General features: G+C 41.2%; 1 protein-coding gene across 6 annotated transcripts in view; it reads right to left on the reverse strand.

Moving 5' to 3' along the window:
* Positions 1 to 24,975, reverse strand: part of PRR36 (proline rich 36) — a 61,753-nt gene that overhangs the window by 5,078 nt on the left and 31,700 nt on the right. For all 6 annotated transcript variants that reach the window (XM_073653868.1, XM_073653867.1, XM_073653866.1 and 3 more), the window contains 3 exons: positions 11,609 to 11,672; positions 7,516 to 7,562; positions 1,949 to 6,592 (listed from right to left, as the gene is read on the reverse strand). In XM_073653868.1, coding sequence (XP_073509969.1) covers positions 1,949 to 6,592; positions 7,516 to 7,562; positions 11,609 to 11,672 — 4,755 coding nt within the window. The remainder of the gene's footprint in view (positions 1 to 1,948; positions 6,593 to 7,515; positions 7,563 to 11,608; positions 11,673 to 24,975) is intronic.

Here is a 24,975-nt window from a genome sequence, read left to right on the forward strand (position 1 = left end):
TGAAACACCAGAGGATTTCTGAGAAAAAGCATACTTGGGTGCAATAGTGCAGCCAGTCACTGATTAATGCTGCTTGTGGTTTGGGCAGCAAGAACCAAGTTACAGGTTCCCTTTAAGGTAAGGTATGCGGGAAAGAAATCATAATTGGGACAATAATCCTAAATAGCATGGAGCGACATGCAAGAAGATGATAGCTCAGATCTCAATAAGCAATGTTGAAAAAGCATACAGTGGACCTCATTTAAAATGTAACACAGTAGCTTCTTGACTTCAAATTGTAGAGGTGCTCCTAGATTTCTGCTAAAGAGCAAAATGTAGAGATGCTCACTGGAAACATTTGCCATTTATTCCAGTTGTACTAAATGTACAGAAAGATGGAAAAATGTTAGTATTGAATGAGTCAAATAGTCTAGATCACGAAAGTGTGTCCTCAACTGCTTAATTCAGTAGAAAGTATGTAGAACTTACTCAATTGAGTAGAACATTACTAGTAAGGCACCTTTCTTCTGCACCACAATGTATTATCCTGTATTTCTTTTCATCAGTTCATCTTACAGTTAAGCTTTCCACAGAGTTAAATATTACATTTTTCTTGTCCTAACTTACTGATTTTTGCAGAAATGGCCAACCATGCATATCCAACTCTCCCTGATAACAGATCTCCGAGGACAGAAGGATCAAGTAGTTGTATTTCAATATATCAAATCTTTTTGTTTCCAAGGAGATAAACCACTGCCTAAAGTGTCTGGTGAGGTTCCAAGGAGATAAACCACTACCTAAAGTGTCTGGTGAGGGTTTATTTTTCTTTCCCCTTGCAGAACACATGCATGTTCTGAAGAGCGTGTATGTAGTCTTTCCCGTCTGCTGAAATTTTGAGTGGGCAAACATTGGGACTGCCAATTACGCGTGTCCCTATTTTACACCTGTAGAGAAAGTTGTATCTTCTCAAACAATTGTCTTTTTTTAGGCAGTATAAATATAATCATCTTAAGCGAAGATGACTACAAGAGCATCTATCCAGCCTTCATCAAAATATCTATTGAAAGCATTCAAATGTGTTCTCATTTTCATATCTTTCTCACTACTGCTATATTTTAACACAAAAGCCACTGAGCTTCTGAAAATTCATCTGGTCTAGGCACATATCTATGTAAATATATCTTGTTTTTGAAATGCTAAACCTACAAAACCCTCAACATTTCTTTGAGTTTCTCAGGGCTAAAAATAGTTGAGAAAAAGTATTGATCGTGATGGAAAAGTTTTGAGCTCCTGTCACTAAAAAAAAGGCAAGGTTTATGCCTTTTATCCAGCCTGAAATGAATGACAACCAGTTGCATTCAGTGGCACAGAAAATGAAGATTGTGCACATTTGTAAATGAGGTTCTGTTGAGTGCAAGAAAATAAAGACATTCATTCTGAACTGATGGGGTGATGAGCTACAAAGTTGTTATACACAAATGTATGAAAATGTATCAATAACGCATACACATCACATGATCTAGTAATTCACAACTATTGCACAACACACAAACTACTCACAAATGACACACAGAGAATGACCATAGCATTTTACAGTGAATAAAGGACACACATATGACACATGCTTAAATAAAAACAGAGGTCACCAGTTGTACAAAATAAATCAATGTTTATTATAATATTTGTAAAAAAAAAAAAAAAAAACATCTAACAGTGAAGGCAAAACATACTGGGGTTGGGGGAAGGGTCGTGAGTGGAAATATGTTGAGGAATATGTTGAAGGAAAAGGTGATAGATGAAGTGATATGTGACTAATAATTTGCACTGTTCAGTGTTACATTGTATTGTAACACCCGTGTCAGTGTCTCAGCATGGTATGGTCCATAATTTCCTACACTAACTAATGGTGCTTATATTGGCTTTAAGTACATTATGTTTTTCCAAGCATTACACAGTCAGTCATCATTACCTCTTTGGGCTCCTTTTTCTTCAGCTCTCTGCTCATAATCCTGTTCTCTTGATTCGGTAAATGCTGTCATTTCTTTTTTTCGTACAATTGGGTTAATCTCTGAAGAGTCAGAAATACCAGATGGAGAGGTACTTTGAGACTGCCCTTCAGTGTCTACAGTCTGAAGTGGAAGAGGTACCCCCTTGTTGTTGTTTGAAGCTGGTGTACCTGCTGGAGTATCAGTCCCTTCTTCTTGTCCCATGTGGATACCTAAATCTGGGTCTGGTGTGAGGGTGGTTTGTGGAGATGTAGCAGCGTCATCTGAATGAGACTCAACACCAGAACTAGAATCTTCATAAGTTCTCAACTCTTCTGGAGTACTTGTCTCACTGCTACTTTTTGCTGCCAGTTGGGGATCACTCAGTGTACTGCATACTGAAGCTCTTTCCACCAGCTCCTCTTCTGCCTTCTGTTCATCCTGCACCTCAACATCTTGATTTAGACTTGCCGGTCTTAGTGGCCTCTCTTCTGGCTCTTCATTAAAGTCTAATAACTCCTCCATCTTTACTAGCACCCATGGTTCCCTTTCTGCTTCCTGTGGATGATCACGGGGGTCTACCTTCTGCAATAGTTGTGTAGATAAATCGATTCTTTCTCTAACCTCTACATTCTGTTCTGTTGGTGGCATAAAGATAGTACTGGTGGCTGGAGATAATGTATGGGAAATGCTTGTAGATTCAGTTGCAAATCCTACTTCTAATAATTCTGTTGCAGGAATTGTTCCTTTGAAAGGTATAGTATGCTTTACAATGTTAGTAGCATTGTCTGAGGGTTCTAAATATTCTTCATCTGTAAATGAAATTGGTTCATTTAAAACATAAAGTGCTGTGGTTTGTCTCTTATTTTCTTCTGTATCCTCCTTTATGCCTTGTTTTGGTGAGAGTTTTTTTACTTGTTCTATTGGATCCATTGTCACACAGAGATCTGAATCTGATGTTTTTTCTAGATCTGTAACCAGCTCTAATGTTGATGTTTTATGTTGATTCTCAACATAAAAGTCAAATGATTCTAGCTCCTCAGGTTGGTTTACTTGTAATGAATCATTTGCTTCTTCTGTAGTTGGAGCCAGAATATTTGTTTCATCTCCGGGTTCCCCTGGCTTTATTAGTACTTCATGTTTTATTGGTGTTTCTACTGATTCTAATGAATCCAATGGTGTTAGGACATGAATTGATGGCTTATTAAGTTGTGGTTCAACTGAGGTCTCTACAAATGCATTATCCTCTGATGTCAATGGAATAGTAGATTCTAATTTTTCCAAATGTTGCAGGTAGTTTGGTAAAGTTGGTATATTAGTAGTGATATCTACTGGCTCTGATGAACAAACCCCAATGTCTTTTGATGGTGTAAACATAGCTGTATCCAGTGATTTTTCTAGTGATGTGGCAAGATCTTCAGTATGGCACAATAATTCATCTATTGATGGTTTTGTAGACGTTTCATCATTATCTACACAATTGACCTGTTCTATTGAAGATTTTACTGGCTTCTCTGGGGAGGCAGTTGCTTCAACAGAAGTAGTTTTAAACTCCTCTATAGATGTTAATGATTCCTCTGGGAACAGTACAGATTTCTGGACAGACTGACATAGTTTTATTGGATCACATATGTACTCCACCACAGCTTCTACGGAGTCAAGTTTTTCTTCTGCATTCACATGCTCTGGAGTTCCGAGATCAGGATCATACATCATATCTGAAGGTTCTTCAAACAACTCTGACCCAACTGGATCTATGTTTGCAGATTTGATACTTTGCTCCACATGGTCTAATGATTTTACAAAGGAAGCACCAAACATTTCTGGATCACATTGTGTTGGTTTTATTATTGAATTACACTGCTCTATTAGATGTCCTTGTTGTGGCATTAATGGGATTTCTTCTTTTTCTGAAGAAACATTATGTTCATCCTCTCTGAGTTCATGTGACACTTCTTTAGAGTTTTCTAATGACACAAGATGTTGACTTAGGTCCTGCAATCTTACTGGGGACTGTGACCTTTCTAATCTTGATATGCCTTCCATTGAAGTTATACTCTCTTTAGGTTCAGTTAGTTTCTCAAATGAAGAGCGTAAGTTTTCCTCCAAAGGATTCAGTGGTTCTAGTGAAGCCTTTAGCAATAACAGTGATGATGTATTTTCTCCACCTAAAAATCTATCTGCTTCATCTGAAGATTGTAGTGTTTCCATTAACAAACAATCCTCTGAAATTCTGACTTCATCTTCTGATGTCTGGAAAGGTTCTATTGTTGACATTGGTTTTTCTTGTGAAGATTTGATATCTTTGAATAAATCATGTAATGGTTCCACTGACAATATCTGGTCTTCATATTGAAATTTGACAGTTTCGACTGAATACTCTACTGATTCCACTGACAAAGGTTCCTTCTCTGAAAGTTTGACTTCTTCAACTGAAGTCTGCAATGCTTCTGCTGATGTCAAATCTTCCCAATAAGTAATGTTATCATTAAATGAAGAATGTAGTGGTTCTTCTGAAATTCTCATCTCTTCAACCGAAGACTGTAAAAGATCTGAAGACTGAATGTTTCCTTTCTCTGTATGTTTGCTTTCTGCATCAATTATAGTCTCTCCAAAAGATTCCTTTAAAGTGTTGATTTTTTCATTGGCGTATATGACTGGTTCCACTAACAAAGTGTCTATCTCTGTTGTCTTGGCTACATCTATTTTGCTTGTGACATTTTCCATATCTAGATTTTCAGAGGGTGATATTTCCTGTACCATTTGTTTTTCATCCTTTAAAAGTACTGCTTCTTCTGAAGGCGTTAATTCCTCAGTTGAAGATGTAATGACATCTAAAGGATTATGTGGCTCTCCAGGGGAGGTCTTGAGTTTATCTGAAATCTGTGGTGAATTTCTTTGTTCTACCTTCAATATTGTATATTTCTGTTCCATGGGTTCTAGATCATCTTCTGACAATACACCTTCTTCTAATGGAGTTACTTGCTCTAAAGAAGATGTCATTGCATCTTCTAATGGTTCGAAGCACTCCACTGTAAATGTTTCTTCATTCAAAGGTTTTATTGGCATTCTTTCCAATTGATTTAAATAAGTGACTTCATCCATATACGACATCTGATCTTTATCTAAAGATCTATTTTCTTCCCTTAAAAGTTTGACTGTCTCTGAGAGTTGGATGGAGGATGCAAGTTCATTGCTTACTGTTTTGTTCAGAATATGAACTCTTCCACTAACATTATTATCAGAATGGTCTGAATTTATGGCTAATTCTGGATTAGACCCAAGTTCTTCACTTAAAGGTTCACTCTGATCACTTTTTTCTTCCTTAAAAGGTTTTATTTCCTCCATGATAAAATGTGTCTCAGGAGTACTCGAAGTACTCTGAACAGTCAGTGGTTCCTCAAAAAGTTTGTTACTTTTTTGCTCGTCATATAAAGGATTGTCTGCTTCAGTTGAAAATTCTTTTTTGATTAAATCACTAGCTTCTTCTAGAAGTTTAGCTTGCTTAGCAGACTTTACTTCTGTTGTCAAAGATGGTAACAGCTTTGTCTCTTTGTCTTGTGAATGGTTTTCTACTGAATTTTCCTCAGTCAGTGAAATGGATTCTTTTCTGTCTAAAGGCAGCTTGGATTCTGCTAAGAGTTTTCCACCATTCATTTCATCTTCTACTGTGGTATTTTCTATGACATTGTTCACAGATTGGGCTGCTACTTCATCTTTTATAATCAGAGATTCTTGCGGCTTCTCCAACTTAGCTATTTTATCAGTTGTTTTCATTTCTATTTTAGCCACTTCTGGGAGATTTTGGTTAACTTCATTTACAACTGTTGTAGCCTCAGTACAGTCTAACTTTACTGATCTACTATCCACAGTTGATGATTTTACTGATTTGATTGCAGTAGGTACATTGTTTACCTGTTTAGCTGACACAGATGTTGCTTTGTTTGCAATTGATAGTCGCTTGCCTACTTTAACTTGGTTAGTTGTAGACAAAGTGTTCGCTGTTGATCTCACAGGGGTAGCACTGCGTGATATGATTGGAGCAGATGTTGTATTCACTGGTTTAACAGGTGATGTAGGTGTTTTTGAAACTTTTGTTGAAATCGATGTAGGCCTTGGAGTTTTAACCAATGGAGAAGCTGTTTTAACTGGCTTAGCTGTTGTCGAAGTCATGGAACTTTGTCTAGTAGATGCCAGTGGGCTTTTGGTTGCTTTTGTTGATAATGATATGGCAGTAACAGGCTTTTCTGGTGGAGGCACAATCTGTTTTGACTTAGGAGACATATAGCTTGCTTTCAAAGTTTTAATTGGGCTGGATGCAGTGGCTAGTGGCTTGGATGTCACTGATGCACTGTTTTCTGGTCGAAGGCACAATGTTTTATCTTTTGGCACTGATCCATATTCTGGAAGTTTTCCTACTTCCCTTTTCACAGCTCCAGTTCGTTTCGAGGGTATAGTGCTCCCAGCTTCCTGCCCAGCTTTAGGCTTAATGAGCAGGGCTCCCTCGGCAGTTTTCTTGGCAGTTTCATTTTTTGTGACTAATAAAGATGCCGTCTGTTGAGCTCCTTTCTCTCCACTCTGGGGGCGAGTTGTTTGCTTTGCTGGTGGTTTGAGTGGAGATCCTGGATCTGAAAAAAAAAAAAATTACATTTTTACATGACTTGCAAGGAAACAATGATACTTAGGCTGCATTCACACATTGTGGTCATATTTTATTTTTTTCCACAATGACAGCAAAAATGCATTATCATGGTGTGATTTTCAAAAATCACACCATGACACTACTGTTTCACTGCAATTGTACAAAACAAAACGCAGCACTACCACAAAATGTTAACGCAGCCTTTGGAATGACATTTTAATTAGCGTAGAACATTAAGACCTCTTACATTTTTTCTTAGCATGATATTTATACAGTTAAGAACTGGCATTCACCTAGAATTTGATTATCCAAAGTAAGTTAAATTTGTGGTCTTATCAGAAAAAAAATCTTGTCAGGACCCCCCTTTATGAGCCAGAGAAGAGAGCTGTCGCAGTTTAAAGGCCCATTTAGATGAGCAGATAATTGACCTACAAGCATTCATAAGAAGGCTCATTTCAAATTATCAGCAGGTTTAAACATGCCACTGGTGACTTAATCAACAAGCAAAATGTTAATTCTTTGGGTTATTAGATGGTTCATACTGGCATAAAAATGATCTTTGTCGGCAGGACATTTCCCCATGTAAACGGGGGGCTGTACTGCTAACCATATGATGCTGTATGGGTACAGAACAATCATTAATTTCTAAAAAAAAAAAATGTCATCAGCTTATGTGAATGGGCTAGAAAATGAGTGTCGACTGACTTTTATATAATCGATCATTGCTCATTACATCACAGCCTTTTTAAATGGAACTTAAGTTGTGGTTCAGGTATCCGAAATCTGCAAAAATGCTGACTCCAGTTCTTGGCCTGTTCATATTAACAGGACAAATATGTGAGCCCCCTGTGTCACTAGATGAGTAGCTTGAACCCCTGGAGTGATTTGCTATAGTTTATGTGAACTTACCTTTATGTGTAAGTGTTTTTGATTTGATTGGTGAAGCTGCTACAGTCCTGCAATGCAGAAAATAATATATATAATTCTGTACATATACACTATATATTATAAATATTTAAATTACGAGATAGGTGGCCATAGTAATCATATGATGAGTTTCATATGTATCATGGTATAATGTCATATGAATAATTAAAAAAAAAAAAATCTTGAAATTTTCTTTTAATTTTATCTACTCCATTTATCCTATCCTGGTGCATGCTCTGATAATATTTAGGGAAAGAAATGTATGTATCAAAGAAGATCGTGTGTTTCCATACTGTATCTGGCTACACCAGGGTCCTGTAACCAATGATCTGTTTGAAATAGGACTACAGGCACCAAGTTATACCCTCTTAAGGAAGCCTTGTCCGTTATCTGTTAACTAAAAAAAAATGGAAATGATCAGTAAGAAATGAAAAACTTCAAAATTTCCTTACAGGACTACTAGAAGAATAGAAAATTCTGCAGACTGACAAAAACTATGGGTAAGGTTTGTGTGTATCGTTAATTTCCAGGTTTACTGTTCAATTGAATGAATAGTCTGGATCGAAAAAACTCATTTGCAAATACCGTAAATTCTCAGTTCTCTTTTATTCCAGTATTCACGACTCTAATCTATTAGCAAGATCAGAAAACCGCAAGAAAAAAATATCTCACTCTAGAGGACCAACACATGTGCTTTACATGGAGCCAATTGATTTCAATGAAAACTGAAATTCTTTTTCTCTACTGAGCTACTGAGTTGGCACTGAAGGAAAATTAAACACTTTCTGTGGCTTCTCCCAAAGATTACAGCTGATCACTGGGACCTACCAGCAAAATAGACCAGTGCACTCTTTGCTTGATTTATTTTTTTAAGGGGACACTGCTAAACAAAAGACACTGTCCAAAGGTGAAAACTTTTAAAACCATTCCCACTTCAAATGATTCAGTTCCCACTGTCTATTTTTACCCCCACCCTCTTAAACAGACACAATACATAATCTATATATATAATCGTCTTATCCGGCCTGTCTGTCCAGGAAATCCCGCGTCGCTGATTGGTCCGGCCGCGGCCAATCAGCGACGCGGTATTTGAGAAATAGATGGCGGCCGTTAGCGGCTCATCTGCAGGACGGAGGTCAGCGGCGATGCAGCAGGGAGATGACCAGCGCGAGGCGCTCATCTCCCGGCCGCTAGCTGAACGGAGGACCGGGGTGCGGCGCCGCCGGTCGGTATGCTTCTGCTGCGAGCAGCCGCTCATCTCCCGGTTTCTCGCAGCGGAAGTAGCCGCACAAGCAGCGCCGCTCCCTGTCCTCACTAATACGACGCTGATTGGTCGCGGTCGACGCCCGCGACCAATCAGCGATATGGGCGGCAAATTTAAACGCCACTCTGTTGATTGGTCGCGGCTCACAACCAATCAGCATTATTGGCGCCAAATTTAAACCCCGCTCTGCTGATTGGTCGCGGTGGCCAACCGCGACCAATCAGCGATATGGGCGGCAAATGTAAACAACACTCTGCTGATTGGTCGCGTTTGCAGGCCGCGACCAATCAGCATTATTGGCGCCAAATTTAAACACCGCTTTGCTGATCGGTCGCGACTAATCAGCGATTTTGCCGCCAAATTTAAACACGCTCTCCAGTCCTCCCTAACACGGTTCGCTGATTGGTCGCGGCCGCCGCCCGCGACCAATCACCGATATTGCCGCCAAATTTAAACACCGCTTTGCTAATTGCGCCCGGTCGGCCGCATACATATTCTAGAATACCCGATGCGTTAAAATCGGGCCACCATCTAGTACAGACATAATATTCTCAATTGCAAGATTGGGAAATTCCTGTTGGGACCCTCTTCTGTTAGACAAAAAATGAGAGCTGCTGCAAACAGCAGCTCTTAAAAACACCTGTGATCAGGATTTTATACCCCAAAACTAATAGCATATACAGTGCCTACAAGTAGTTTTCAACCCCCTGCAGATTTAGCTGGTTTGATAAGATGCAAATAAGTTAGAGCCTTCAAACTGCAAACGAGAGTAGGTTTTATGAACAGAAGCATAAATCTTACAAACCAAAAAGTTATGTTGCTCAGTTGAATTTTATTAAATTTTAAACATAAAAGTATGGGTCAATTATTATACAACCCCTATGTTTAATATTTTGTGGAATAACCCTTGTTTGCAATTACAGCTAATAATCGTCTTTTATAAGACCTGATCAGGCCGGCACAGGTCTGTGGAGTTATCTTGGCCCACTCCTCCATGCAGATCTTCTCCAAGTTATCTAGGTTCTTTGGGTGTCTCATGTGGACTTTATTCTTGAGCTCCTTCCACAAGTTTTCAATTGGGTTAAGGTCAGGAGACTGACTAGGCCACTCCAACACCTTGACTTTTTCCCTCTTGAACCAGGCCTTGGTTTTCTTGGCTGTGTGCTTTGGGTCGTTGTCTTGTTGGAAGATGAAATTACGACCCATCTTAAGATCCTTGATGGAGGAGCGGAGGTTCTTGGCCAAAATCTCCAGGTAGGCCGTGCTATCCATCTTCCCATGGATGCGGACCAGATGGCCAGGCCCCTTGGCAGAGAAACAGCCCCACAGCATGATGCTGCCACCACCATGCTTGACTGTAGGGATGGTATTCTTGGGGTCGTATGCAGTACCATCCAGTCTCCAAACGTCACGTGTGTGGTTGGCACCAAAGATCTCGATCTTGGTCTCATCAGACCATAGAACCTTGAACCAGTCTGTCTCAGAGTCCTCAAAGTGATCATGAGCAAACTGTAGACGAGCCTTGACATGACGCTTTGAAAGTAAAGGTACCTTACGGGCTCGTCTGGAACGGAGACCATTGCGGTGGAGTACGTTACTTATGGTATTGACTGAAACCAATGTCCCCACTGCCATGAGATCTTCCCGGAGCTCCTTCCTTGTTGTCCTTGGGTTAGCCTTGACTCTTCGGACAAGCCTGGCCTCGGCACGGGAGGACACTTTCAAAGGCTGTCCTGGCCGTGGAAGGCTAACAGTAGTTCCATAAGCCTTCCACTTACGGATGATGCTCCCAACAGTGGAGACAGGTAGGCCCAACTCCTTGGAAAGGGTTTTGTACCCCTTGCCAGCCTTGTGACCCTCCACGATCTTGTCTCTATTGGCCTTGGAATGCTCCTTTGTCTTTCCCATGTTAACCATGTCTGAGTGCTGTTCACAAGTTTGGGGAGGGACTTAAATAGTCAGAAAAGGCTGGCAAAAGAGATCTTTAATCCACACATGTGAAGCTCATTATTCTTGGTGCCTGAACTACTTCTTAATACTTTTGGGGGACCAAACAGAATTCTTGTGGTTTGAGGGGTTGAATAATAAATGACACTCTGAATTAACTTTTAACGTTTTAAAAAAAAATAAAAAAAATTTGCTGCAGTGCATTTCCCACTTCCAGGCTGATCTACAGTACAAATGTCACAATGCCAAGTTAATTCTGCATGTGTCAGCCAGCTAAATCTGCAGGGGGTTGAATACTACTTGTAGGCACTGTATGTAAAGTCTCTTTAATGCTGAGTAAATCTTGACTTTTCTTGTAGAAATCCGAGTGTCTGTTTTAGAGAAATCCATAGTTGAAACTGTATGTTAGTTTTAGGTAGATGAGACAGATCTCCATTACATCAATTTCATTCTTCATTGATATTTTCTTGAATGTCCCCATACACATTCAACTAAGATCCTTCCATTATCGATGGGTTCTATTAACAGTCTAATGTTGATGATGATTGTTGGGGTAGTTAAGGATCTAGCATATCTGAATTCGGACTACGAATCCTTTTGTTCTCCAGTGATAATCCGTCGACAGAAATGCTTGGTAGCGGCTCTCTTATAGAGGAGACAAAAGTGCTCGGCCTGAACAAGTGCGTTTGTGTATGAGAGAGTTGAGCGACATAGTTACAGGACAAATGATCGGCCAAACTGTTTGGTAAAGTGTATGTAGGTGGGGGGGCGGCTTTACTCCTGCGAATTACTCCAGATTTCAAACCATTAATCTATATGATTGGCCCCTTGTATCATTATATCACATTTCACTGAGGGCCTTACCTTATGCTGTTGCTCTTTACGGCATTTACTTCCTTTACTGCTGTGCCCACTTTAGATATTGGCCCTGTCGGAAACGCAATTAAACACAACAGTTATAAAATGTTACTGATAAAATGAAGCAACCTATTACAGGAACAACACTGGTGATTATCAAGACAACTATATATTCAATATATATGTGCTTTCTGTGTGTATATATGTGTGTATACAATATATACAGTACAGACCAAAAGTTTGGACACACCTTCTCATATAAAGATTTTTCTGTATTTTCATGACTATAAAAATTGTACATTCACACTGAAGGCATCAAAACTATGAATTAACACATGTGGAATTATATACTTAACAAAAAAGTGTGAAACAACTGAAAATATGTCTTATATTCTAGGTTCTTCAAAGTAGTCACCTTTTGCTTTGATGACTGCTTTGCACATTCTTGACATTCTCTTGATGTGTTAGAACTCTCCTGTTAGTTTTTTTTTAGTTTGCTGGTCACATGACCATTTTTGTCTATTTAATCCGGCTCCGCCCTCCTGGCCTTGCTGGACTTCATTGTATTTACTACTCTTGAGCTAGCTTGGTGCTCTGTTGCCGTTCTCTGTTAGTTTTGCTAGGTCTTCTGACCTCTATGCTTTTTGTTGTGTGTTTGTCTTTGACTGCTACTATTTCTGCTAGGAGGTGTCCAACTTATCCCAGTCCCTAGTTCTTGTAGGGATCCCTCCCTCACATCTATAGGTCTTCGTACAGACTAGCCGAGGACTTTAGCGGTTCTGATCGCAGGATCAGGTTCCCCGTTACATCGTAGGGATCTAGTTTAGTTCTATTGTAGGGACAGATCTCCTGTCTTTCCTTAGTCCCTGTAGCAGATCATAAGAGTAAGTCCAGCCCTAAAAGAAAAAAAAAAAAAAAAAATTTCTCTAAGGAAAGACCTCCAGTTTTCCATCATGGTCTCGGTTCAACATTTGGCTCAACGCTTGCAGGGACTCTCTCTGGAGGTGGCCAAGCTCCAACAACACGTGAGTAGCTGTTCTGGAGCACATTTTGTGGAACCAAAGGTACGTCTGCCTGATTTATTTTTTGGCGAACAACAAGATTTTTTTTCTTTTAAAAATGCTTGTTTATTGTATTTTCGTTTGAGACCCGGATCCTCTGGTGATGAATCACAGCGCATAGGGTTCATAATGTCACTTTTGCGCAAAGATCCTCAGGGATGGGCCTTCTCTCTCCAACCTAGTGATCCGTGCTTTAGATCAGTGGATAGTTTTTTTTCTGTTTTGGGTTTGTTGTACGATAATCCTGATCGTGTCTCATCTGCTGAGTCTGAATTGAGACGTTTGAGGCAGGGATCAGGTAATGTGGAAAAATATTGTTCTCACTTCCGTCGGTGGTCTGCCCAGGTGGGGTGGAACGATTCAGCTTTGAAAAGCTTTTTTCTTGCAGGGCTAGGTGAAAGGGTTAAGGATTTACTGATTGCTTATCCCACACCTGGAAACTTGCAGTAGGCAATGCAATTAGCTATACGGGTGGACAGGAGACTGCGTGCAAGGGTTAATGAGAGCAAATCCTCTGCTATGTCAGCTCCGAGTCCTGAGAGGGTCTGTGCTGACAATGGAGAGCCGATGGAGATTGGGGCGATGGCACCCCGCTCTCAGGAAAAAGACCGCAGGCTTTCTGAAGGCTTGTGCTTCTATTGCGGAAATTCTGGTCATTTTATTAAGAACTGTGTGCTTCGTATGAAGAAAGAAAAAAAAATGGTCAGTCATGCACGTATTGCCTGTTTAAATTCTAAGGGAGTATTCCTATCTGCTACTACCGCTGCTCAGGATGAATTAATTGAATTTCGGGTATTTGTGGATTGTGGTTCTACTCTGAATGTGATTGATGGGGGATTCTTGGAAAAACTTAGATTAGAACCTAAAACTTTGTCATCCCCTATTGCTGTGGTTTCTGTTGATGGCTCTCCCTTGAAGAGTGTTACTCATAAGGTCTGTGAATTTCCCCTCACTATTAATGGTATTCATAAAGAGAATTTGGATTTGGTGGTATTGGATAATTTGCCTTCTCCAGTAATATTGGGGTTACCCTGGTTAAAATTGCACAATCCTGTACTGGATTGGTCTACCAATGAAATTAAGTCCTGGAGCCCTAAGTGTTATGACAAGTGTTGTAACGGACGTATTGCTGCGGTGGAAAAAGGGGAATTACCTGTACCTATTCAGGATTTTTGGAGAGTTTTTTCTGAGGAGGAGTCACAAATTTTGCCTCCCCATAGAGACTATGATTGTACCATTGAATTTGTCCCTGGAGCGACTCTTCCTAAAAGTCGTTTATTTAATCTTACTATTCCTGAGAGAAAGGCTTTGGAGGAATACATACAGACAAGCTTGGCCGCCGGTCACATTAGGCCTTCCAAGTCTCCTGTGGCTGTTGGATTTTTTTTTGTAAAAAAAAAAGATGGCGGTTTACGTCCTTGTCTGGACTTTCGTGAGATTAATAAATTTACTGTACGCAATCCTTACCCACTGCCATTGATTCCTGATTTATTTAACCAGTTAGTGAGGGCCAAGTGGTTCTCTAAAATTGATCTCCGGGGGGCATACAATTTGTTGCGCATGAAGGAGGGTGATGAATGGAAGACTGCTTTTAACACTCCTGTGGGTCATTTTGAGAATCTGGTGATGCCTTTTGGTCTTATCAGTGCTCCAGCATTTTTTCAGAAACTTATTAATGACATCCTTAGACCTTTAATCGGCAAAAATGTGGTTGTGTATTTGGATGACATTCTGATTTATTCGCCTGATCTGGAGTCTCATTGGCGGAGCGTACGTGAGGTATTACAGTTATTAATGGACAATTCGCTTTTTGCTAAGCTGGAGAAATGTGAGTTCGCTGTACAGAGAATTCGTTTTTTGGGCTACATTATCTCCAGTGAAGGTTTTGAGATGGACCCGGTTAAAGTTCAAGCTGTGCAGGAATGGCCTAGGCCTATTGGTTTGAAATCGATACAGAGGTTTTTGGGTTTCGCCAATTATTACAGAAAATTCATAAAAAAAATTTCTATTATTGTCAAACCGCTGACCGATCTCACCAGGAAAGGTGCTAATGCGGTTCAGTGGACTTCTGAGGCCATTGAAGCTTTTGTGTTTCTAAAGGAGAGGTTCACCTCTGCTCCCATCCTTATGCAGCCTGATGTGACTAAGCTGTTTTTGGTTGAGGTTGATGCTTCTTCTGTGGGGGTCGGTGCGGTGTTGTCTCAGGAAAACAAGGATGGAGTACATCCCTGTGCCTTTTTTTCGAAAAAATTTTCTGAGACTGAACTTAATTACGATATTGGTAATTGGGAATTGCTGGCGATTAAACTCACATTTGAACACTGGCGTCACCTCTTGGAAGGTGCTGAATTTCCCATTCAGGTTTTCACTGATCATAAAAATCTGATCTATCTTGATGCTGCCAAGCGCTTGAATGCCCGTCAGGCTAGGTGGGCACTTTTTTTCTCGCGGTTTAATTTTTCCGTTACTTACATCCCGGGTACCAAGAATGTTAAAGCGGATGCCTTGTCTCGCAGCTTTTCTCCCATGGTCGGTGTTGAGGAGGAAGAGGAGAGCATTTTACAAGAAGGTGTTGTGATTGCTGCTTTGGACTCCGTTTTGGAGGATGAGATTCTTAAAGCTCAGGAGAATGCCCCATCTAACACTCCCCATGGGAGGTTGTTTGTGCCTAGGACCTTTAGGAAAGATTTGTTTGTTGAGTGTCATGAGTCTCGGTTGGCAGGTCATCCAGGAATTTCTGAGACCAAGAGACTTGTGGGTCGCAGTTTTTGGTGGCCTGGATGGCAGAAGGAAGTCATTAAGTGGGTGCGCCAATGTACTGTGTGTGCTAGATCCAAGTCTTCGCATGCTCCTGCTGCGGGGTTGCTTTGCTCTCTGGAGGTTCCTAGTGCACCTTGGACACATCTGGCTATGGACTTTATTACTGACCTTCCCCCCTCTGAAGGTTTCACGGTCATCTGGGTGGTCGTGGACCGTTTTAGCAAGATGTGTCACTTTGTTCCCTTCATCAAACTGCCTTGCGCTAAGACACTCGCTAAGGCCTTTGTCAAGGAAATTGTCAGACTACATGGTGTTCCTACTGACATTGTTTCTGATAGGGGACCTCAGTTCGTGGCTCGTTTTTGGCGTGCCTTTTGTGACAGGTTGGGAGTTCATTTGTCGTTTTCATCCGGATATCATCCTGAGTCTAATGGCCAGACAGAAAGGAAGAACCAGGATGTTGAGCAGTTCTTGCGTTGTTTTGTGGCAGACAATCAAGAGGGGTGGTCTGAGTTTCTGCCACTTGCTGAATTTGCTCTTAACAACCATACATCCTCTTCTGCTGGGTGTTCGCCTTTTTTTTGTTGTTCTGGGAGACATCCGTCTTTTGGGTCATTCTCCAAATTGGTTTCGGCTGTGCCTGAGGAGGAGAGTTTTTCCGGTGATTTGGAGAGAGTTTGGACGGATGTGCGTGGTAATCTTCAGGAGGCTAACAAAAAATCTAAGAGGTACTTTGATAGGAAACGGCAAGAGGTTTTGTTTGCTGTTGGTGACATGGTTTGGTTGTCCTCTAAGAATCTGCGATTGAGGATTCCTTCTAAAAAATTGGGTCCCAAGTTCGTAGGGCCCTTTAAGGTGCTTCAGATAGTTAACCAATCTGCTGTTAGGTTGGAGGTTCCTACGTCCTGGAAGATTAACCCGGTGTTTCATGTTTCTCTGTTGAAAAAAGCTGATGTGTCGGATGGTGACGCCTCTGCCACTGTTCCTCCAGTGGTGGAGGACGGGGAATATGAAATTTCCCGCATCCTAAATTCTAGACGGTATAGAGGGAGTTTGCAGTATCTCGTCGCTTGGAAGGGTTTCGGACCTGAGGATAACTCATGGGTGAGGGCGGATGATGTTTCTGCTTCCAGACTTGTCAGAGCTTTTCACAGGAGGTTTCCTGGCAAGCCTGGGCCTAGGGGATCCGGAGGATCCTCTTAGAAGAGGGGGTACTGTTAGAACTCTCCTGTTAGTTTTTTTTTAGTTTGCTGGTCACATGACCATTTTTGCCTATTTAATCCGGCTCCGCCCTCCTGGCCTTGCTGGACTTCATTGTATTTACTACTCTTGAGCTAGCTTGGTGCTCTGTTGCCGTTCTCTGCTAGTTTTGCTAGGTCTTCTGACCTCTATGCTTTTTGTTGTGTGTTTGTCTTTGACTGCTACTATTTCTGCTAGGAGGTGTCCAACTTATCCCAGTCCCTAGTTCTTGTAGGGATCCCTCCCTCACATCTATAGGTCTTCGTACAGACTAGCCGAGGACTTTAGCGGGTCTGATCGCAGGATCAGGTTCCCCGTTACATCGTAGGGATCTAGTTTAGTTCTATTGTAGGGACAGATCTCCTGTCTTTCCTTAGTCCCTGTAGCAGATCATAACATGATGAGCTTCAAGAGGTAGTCACTGGAAATGGTCTTCCAACAATCTTGAAGGAGTTTCCAGAGATGCTTAGCACTTGTTGTCCCTTTTGCCTTCACTCTGCGGTCCAGCTCACCCCAAACCATCTCGATTGGGTTCAGGTCTGGTGACTGTGGAGGCCAGGTGATCTAGCTTAGCACCCCATCACTCTCCCTCTTGGTCAAATAGCCCTTACACAGCCTGGAAGTGTGTTTGGGGTCATTGTCCTGTTGAAAAATAAATGATGGTCCAACTAAACGCAAACCGGATGGAATAGTATGCCGCAGCAAGATGCTGTGGTAGCCAAGCTGGTTTAGTATGCCTCCAATTTTGAATAAATCCCCAACAGTGTCACCAGCAAAGCACCCCCACACCATCACACCTCCTCCTCCATGTTTCACGGTGGGAAACAGGCATGTAGAGTCCATCCATTCACCTTTTCTGCGTCGCACAAAGATACGGTGGTTGGAACCAAAGATCTCAAATTTGGACTCATCAGACCAAAGCACAGATTTCCACTGGTCTAATGTCCATTCCTTGTGTTCTTTAGCCCAAACAAGTCTCTTCTGCTTGTTGCCTGCCCTTAGCAGTGGTTTCCTAGCATCTATTTTACCATGAAGGCCTGCTGCACAAAGTCTCCTCTTAGCAGTTGTTGTAGAGATGTGTCTGCTGCTAGAACTCGGTGTGGCATTGACCTGGTCTCTAATCTGAGCTGCTGTTAACCTGCGATTTCTGAGGCTGGTGACTCGGAGAAACTTATCCTCAGAAGCAGAGGTGACTCTTGGTCTTCCTTTCCTGGGGCGGTCCTCATGTGAGCCAGTTTTTTTGTAGCGCTTGATGGTTTTTGCAACTGCACTTGGGGACACTTTCAAAGTTTGCCCAATTTTTCGGACTGACTGACCTTCATTTCTTAAAGTAATGATGGCCACTTGTTTTTCTTTACTTAGCTGCTTTTTTCTTGCCATAATAAAAATTCTAACAGTCTATTCAGTAGGACTATCAGCTGTGTATCCACCTGACTTCTGCACAACACAACTGATGGTCCCAACCCCATTTATAAGACAAGAAATTCCACTTATTAAACCTGACAGGGCACACCTGTGAAGTGAAAACAATTTCCGGTGACTACCTCTTGAAGCTCATCAAGAGAATGCCAAGAGTGTGCAAAGCAGTCATCAAAGCAAAAGGTGGCTACTTTGAAGAACCTAGAATATAAGACATATTTTCAGTTGTTTCACACTTTTTTGTTAAGTATATAATTCCACATGTGTTAATTCATAGTTTTGATGCCTTCAGTGTGAATGTACAATTTTCATAGTCATGAAAATACAGAAAAATCTTTAAATGAGAAGGTGTGTCCAAACTTTTGGTCTGTACTGTATATATATGTGTGTGTGCATGTATATATAATATTCTCCAAATGATCATGTTTGATCAGTAATAGTTTGCTTCATTATCTTTGATCTCATAAATATGCTGATCTAAAAATTAATACTGTACATCTACCAGTGTATACAGGGACTGTGTTGCAGATGATAATGTACGAATGATTATTCATATGAAAGCCTCACAATTATTGTATCATGTAAATGGTGCTGATGGACTTATTACAGGCAGTTCATCTATAAGCGTTAAGGACTTATTTCTGTCAACCCCCCAGCCAAAACATTTGGTGGGCATTGAGAACAGTAGAGAAGGGATATCTGAGTAAAGTGAGTTTCTGAATAAAAATTTGGTTATACTGAGCCTTCACTCATTTTTAGTGACTTTTTTTTGTTCAATATTTTATTTTATTGTTTGTAAGATGTGGTCATAGAAATGGCTGGTTAATATCCATTTATTTATGGACTTGAGAACATGATTTGGGCATTTGCTTCACTTTTTTGCACACATTTCTTAAGAATCACTGGTGGTAGATAAGTTCTCTTCCCTTAAAGGGGTTGTAATGTGAGCGTGGCATGAAAAAAAAAAAGTTACAAATTTCTCATGGTGATCTGCCGCATAATGGTATGGCTTTGTTCTGCACTATTACCAACAAGCTACTCAGAGTCTGCATTCTGAACAGGTGCCAATATGGTTAGGATCCTCCAGGAGAGAGAGTTTGTGAATATTTTGGTGGACGATAAATGCAATTTGTTTTCATTAAACTTATCCGCATAAGGGACCCATATTCTGAGATTTGTAATGGGGTCCTGCAGTGTACAACCCTGCTGTAAAAAATCTAGTTTATAGATGTTGTAGAAATTAAAACAGATATTCCTGCAGTAGGAATTTACAGCATATGACGTTCCCTTGGATCTGCATTATTGTCTGTTGTTGAGCAATCGCTGCTACAAAATAGGCACTTTTATTAGTTTGTTAGTAGGTTATTGGTAAATAACTGAAGACGAATCCATGCAATGTGTAATTGATAGTTCAGGCCGCTGACCTAGTATGACAGTCACCACTACATAATGCAGCTAAAATCAATAATATGTAATAAGAAACTACAGAACTAATGAGACACTCATGCTACATTAATAATATGCCCTAAAGTACTAATAAGATGTTATAGAGATGATACATTATTCATGAGTTGGCCGGCAATGGCGCAGTGTGCCTGGGGGCATATATTTTTGAGAGCTTTAATGTTGTCCTAAGGCATATTTAGGGTCTGAGGTATATTACTGTAAAAGGATTATATGGTAACCATATTGTGATGCGTATATGCCCCTAGCCCCTCCCCTGATGCGTATATGCCCCCACCCCTCCTGTGATGTGTATGTGCCCCCAGCATCTCCTGTGATGGGGATATTTCCCCCGCATCTCCTGTGATGCGTATATGCCCCTAGCCCCTCCTGTGATGCGTATATGCCGCTAGCCCCTCCTGTGATGCGTATATATCCCTAGCCCCTCCTGTGATGCGTATATATCCCTAGCCCCTCCTGTGATGTGTATATGCCCCTAGCGTCTCCTGTGATGCGTATATGCCCCTAGCCCCTCCTGTGATGCGTATATGCCCCTAGCCCCTCCTGTGATGCGTATATGCCCCTAGCCCCTCCTGTGATGCGTATATGCCCCTAGCCCCTCCTGTGATGCGTATATGCCCCTAGCCCCTCCTGTGATGCGTATATGCCCCTAGCCCCTCCTGTGATGCGTATATGCCCCTAGCATCTCCTGTGATGTGTATATGCCCCCAGCGTCTCCTGTGATGTGTATATGCCCCCAGCGTCTCCTGTGATGTGTATATTGCCCCAGCGTCTCCTGTGATTTGTATATTCCCCCAGCGTCTCCTGGGATGTATATGCCCTCAGCCCCTCCTGTGATTTATATATGTCCCAGCATCTCCTGTGTTCAGAACTTACTGTTGTGAGTTCTTTTCAAAATTCATCACAAAGAGTTGACTCCAGGCCAGTGTAAACCTGGAAAAGCAGCTGTGAGTAGTAACATCATTAATACCACCTAAAATCACACATCTCACCAAAGATGAGCACCTCCAGCCATCACCTTAGGGGTGAGTTAATTAATTGTTTGACCAAATATAGCATAATAAATTTCAAAGTGATAATTTTTTATAAATATCCAAATTGCCTCTGGCATAAAAAAAGGTTCCCTGCCCCTGATTTAGAGCCCAATAGGGGGTTGAAATGCGTAGACCTGGTGTCTCCCTGGCATGTTGTGATGTTTTTAATGTTATTACATTTTAATTTTTTCTACATAAATGTGAAGTTTTAGCTATCGTTACTGCGGATGCTGGATTATCATCTTTGCACAACTTTGGCAATAATTTATTTCCTGAACAACAAAATGGTTTGGCATTAAAATTCAAACTGTCTGACCTTTATGACAGGACAGGTGATCTTTGGGAGGCCCCAAATACACATTAGAGTGTCGGACAATGCATGGGGGCCTTAAGCTGGCCAAACTATTGATCAGATATCTCTCTGACTACCCCACATTCGATTGGAGAAAGCCACTGCCAGATTCACTTAACAAAATTATTTAGTGATTTAACTTCCTTATATCCCCCAAAATATGTCAGGAGACAGCTGGGAGGATCCTCATACACATTACATTGTCGGCTGATACCAGCATAATTGGCTATTTCAGACTTTTATTTTGTCTTGTTATGACCTCTGATTTAGGACTTAAGCTATAAAGTAAGATAAACACCAGATTGTCAGTGAAACACATCAGGTGCTGAGGTTTCTAATGTTATTGGACTTTTAACTTGATTCAATAAACTTACATTTTATCAAGTCGGTTGTGCCGGAAACTACCTTTGTTTTTCCCTCTGTCAGCCGTAATCAACAGCAGGTACGGCACCCACTGGTTTCAATCACAGCAGCGAATCCATCTATGTTTCCAGCATGAACCGCTCCAACCTTCCCCCTCTCCCCTACTTCCTCACCAAATTGTCAGTACTGTACTGAATGGGTTTTATTTTTATCCCATTTTCTATGCAGTCATGTAAATTGATTGTTAACTGCACAAAACATTCTTTAAACGGGATGTGCTACCTAGTTTGTGCAAACTGTGTGGGAATGAACGATCGTATTAGCAATTGTTTTGTCCTCATATATTTTTCACATTCATGATCATAGCTGCATTTGAAACAAGTACAGATTGACTTCCAATATTTTCTGCGCTTGTTCAAGCAGTTTATCTACCTATGCAAAAGGAGTCTTAGGCTGCGTGCCCACTATGCATTTTTTAAGCATTTTTGCCGCGGAATTTCCGCAGCGAAAATGTTTTAAAAAATGCTTGGTAATATGTGCCCCATGGTCCCCAATGATAACCCGCATGTGCTGTGCACATGCTGCGGAAATTTACGCTACGGATGATCATTGCGGAAAAATACGCAGCTTGTCCAATCATTTTGCGGACACGCAGCGTAATTGCCGCCATTGGCTTGCATTGAATCGCTTAATATTCGCATGACTATATGTGCGCATGCGGATTTTAAGCGATTCAATGTGCGGATGGTTCCCAGGTTTGGAGATGAGGAGACTCTCATCCAGACTCGGGTACCATAGAACCTGTTAAAAAAAGAATTTAAAATAAAAAATAAACATATACTCACCTTCCGATGACCCCCGGTCTCCTGTATGATGCGTCCCGGCTCCCCGACGGCTCACGATGGTCTAAAAGGACCTTTTATGACGTCATTTAGTCATGTGACTTGTCACAAGACCGCTGACTTCGGCGGTCGCGTGACCTGTCACATGACTAAATGACGTCATAAAAGGTCCTTTCACACCACCGCGAGCCGTACAAGAGACCGGGGGCCATCAGAAGGTAAGTATAATGTTGTTTTTTATTTTTTACCATTTTTAATCTTTTTTTTAACTATTACTTGGTCACACTATATAAATCCATACCGGTTGCATGGATTTATATAGTGTGACCAAGTTGTCAATCACTTTTCCAAGAGATGCTAAAATCGCTTGTAAAAGCACTTGATAACCCGCATGCAGAAATGCATGCAAAAACGCTTGACAAACACTTCTACCTGGCAGGAAACATGCATGTAAAATCCGCATGTACAATCCACATGTGCTTTTCCTGCCAGGGAGATGCGGAAAAATCTGCAGCATTTCTGCATCGTGGGCACTTAGCCTTAGATAAGGTTGTACAATTCTGATTTTATATAGGCTCTATTATGGCTGAGTTGAAATCCAAGCTAAGGGGTAGAGCATGTACTAGGTTGCCTAGGCTATATGTGGAAGGGATGTAGAGGAGTAAAATGGAGACAATTCGTAAAGTGGAGACAATAATGTGAATTTCCTCCCAGTAGCCGGACTTTCAGTGCAGCGGCCAGATAGCTTTAGAACACTAGTAACCTGCAGATTAACCCCACATCTGCAGCGACTTTTGACATGACAGGTTCACTTTAAGCATTACACAGCCTTGTGATGTAGGACAAGATAAGCCCCCTAGAGTGGGAGACCCTCTTTGTAACCACTGTTGTTTGTGGCCAATAGATTTTCAATAGGGAATCCCACTCTATTAACCCATAATTCACGAATGGGGTGTATGAAAATGGGTTTTGTATAGTGGACAGCCCTCTAAATGTGGATTTAAGTTGTAACTATCATTTTGTGAAACTTTTTCTATGTTATAGGTGCGTGCTGCATAGTGTTCCTGATCGTTGGGGGTCTGGGTACTGAAACTCCCACTGATTAGAGAAGAATCTGCTCTAAAGTGCGCAGCTCCTGGATGAGCGATGTATGGGGTAAATAGTAATATTTGAGCGTGAATATTTACTCCCAAAGGCTTACTATTGATCCTGTACAACACTCAGTGCATGCAGCTCATGTAGCTGTGAACTTCAGAACAATGTTTTGACTTATTGGTGGGGTTTTCGGGACCCAGACCCCACCTAACAGAAACACTATAGGCACTGTAATATATAATAAGTGTTATAAATATGATAGTTACACATTAGAACAGAAAGGGCAGCACGGTGGCTCAGTGGTTAGCACTGCAGCCTTGCAGCGCTGGAATCCTGCGTTTAAATCCCACTAAGGACTACTTCTGCAAGGAGTTTGTATGTTCTCCCCGTGTTTTCGTGGGTTTCCTCCGGGTTCTCCGGTATCCTCCCACATTCTAAAGACAAAGATAGGGAATCTAGATGGTGAGCCCCAATGGGGACAGTGCCGATAATGTCTGTAAAGTGCTGTGGAATTAATGGCGCTATAAAAGTGAATAAAATAAAAAACAAATAAAGGTTCTACAGTTCTACATTGCAGTAATGAGATATTACAGGAATGACAAGACACTAATGAATTATACAGTATATCAAATGGAAATTGGATTCCCAAGTAATACAGAGGACATGAAACATGGGATTGTTCAACAGCATGTATGAAAATGTCACGTCTTTAGGAGAATTAGGATACAAGACTTTATGCAGTTAGGTATTATAAGCATAATAACATTTGATCAAATAAAATGGGGTTATTACAACGTTGAGGAGCTATTTTGCAGTAATAGGCCATCATTCAGGGGCTGGCACAGTTTAATCAAGTGATAAGAGGTTTAGAAGATGTTCAGTGTTTGGGCACTGTAATAATACAGTAAGAAGACAAAGGGAGCTGATTAATTGTATAGTGTATGGGTTAATGGGTACTAATTAAATACCCTGCGCATTGCTGCTATGAGCCTTGTAAAGTTTAAATCCGAAAAATAAGCAGTTGCACTAAGCTCTATTACAGGACTCTGGTGTGTCCGTACCGACGGCCCCCAACCCTCCAGTTTACCAAAGGTAGGCTTAGGCTCCGCTTACAGAGACCGACCTAGTAATCTGCAATATATCTCTTTGGACGCCAAGGCTGCCATGGTTATTTGCAGTGTGAGTCCTGTTTACACTGGACAATGCACCACCGAGAACATTGATCTTTCACGATGCTCAAAAGATCAGTTCACTCAATGAACGAGCGTTTTGCTTGTTCATAGGGTGATCGGCAGTCTCTTTACACTGAAAGATTATTGTGAAACGAGCGTTTTTTTAGAATGCCCATTCACAATTATCTTTGTGTAAATGCAGCTTAAAATAGTAGATAAATGTCAAACTATGATGCCAATTTCAGCAGGGTCCGCTGACCATCTTAACGTGTATGGTGGCGTCTCAACTTTGCAGAAGTCAGGAAAATGAAAAGTCACACGTTGAATTTCAATAAGTCATCCCTTTTTCTTTGAAAGGGAATCTGTCAGCTCATTCTACCACCCCAAACTGATTACATCTGTATAAGTTATAAGAATACAAGTGAATCAACACCTAGACATGATATTCAGATGAGGCTGGGGGTGCTTTGGGTGGGACAGATTGCTTCCAGTGTCAGCTCCCAGCTCTATCTCTGCCTAAGGCCAGGTTCAGGTGGTCGTATTTTTGGTCAGTGTGCTGTCCATGTGCTCCA

The sequence above is a fragment of the Phyllobates terribilis genome, unplaced genomic scaffold, assembly GCF_046119375.1.
Source record: "Phyllobates terribilis strain yellow unplaced genomic scaffold, ASM4611937v1 Scaffold_11__3_contigs__length_659146591, whole genome shotgun sequence".
Lineage (NCBI taxonomy): Eukaryota > Metazoa > Chordata > Amphibia > Anura > Dendrobatidae > Phyllobates > Phyllobates terribilis.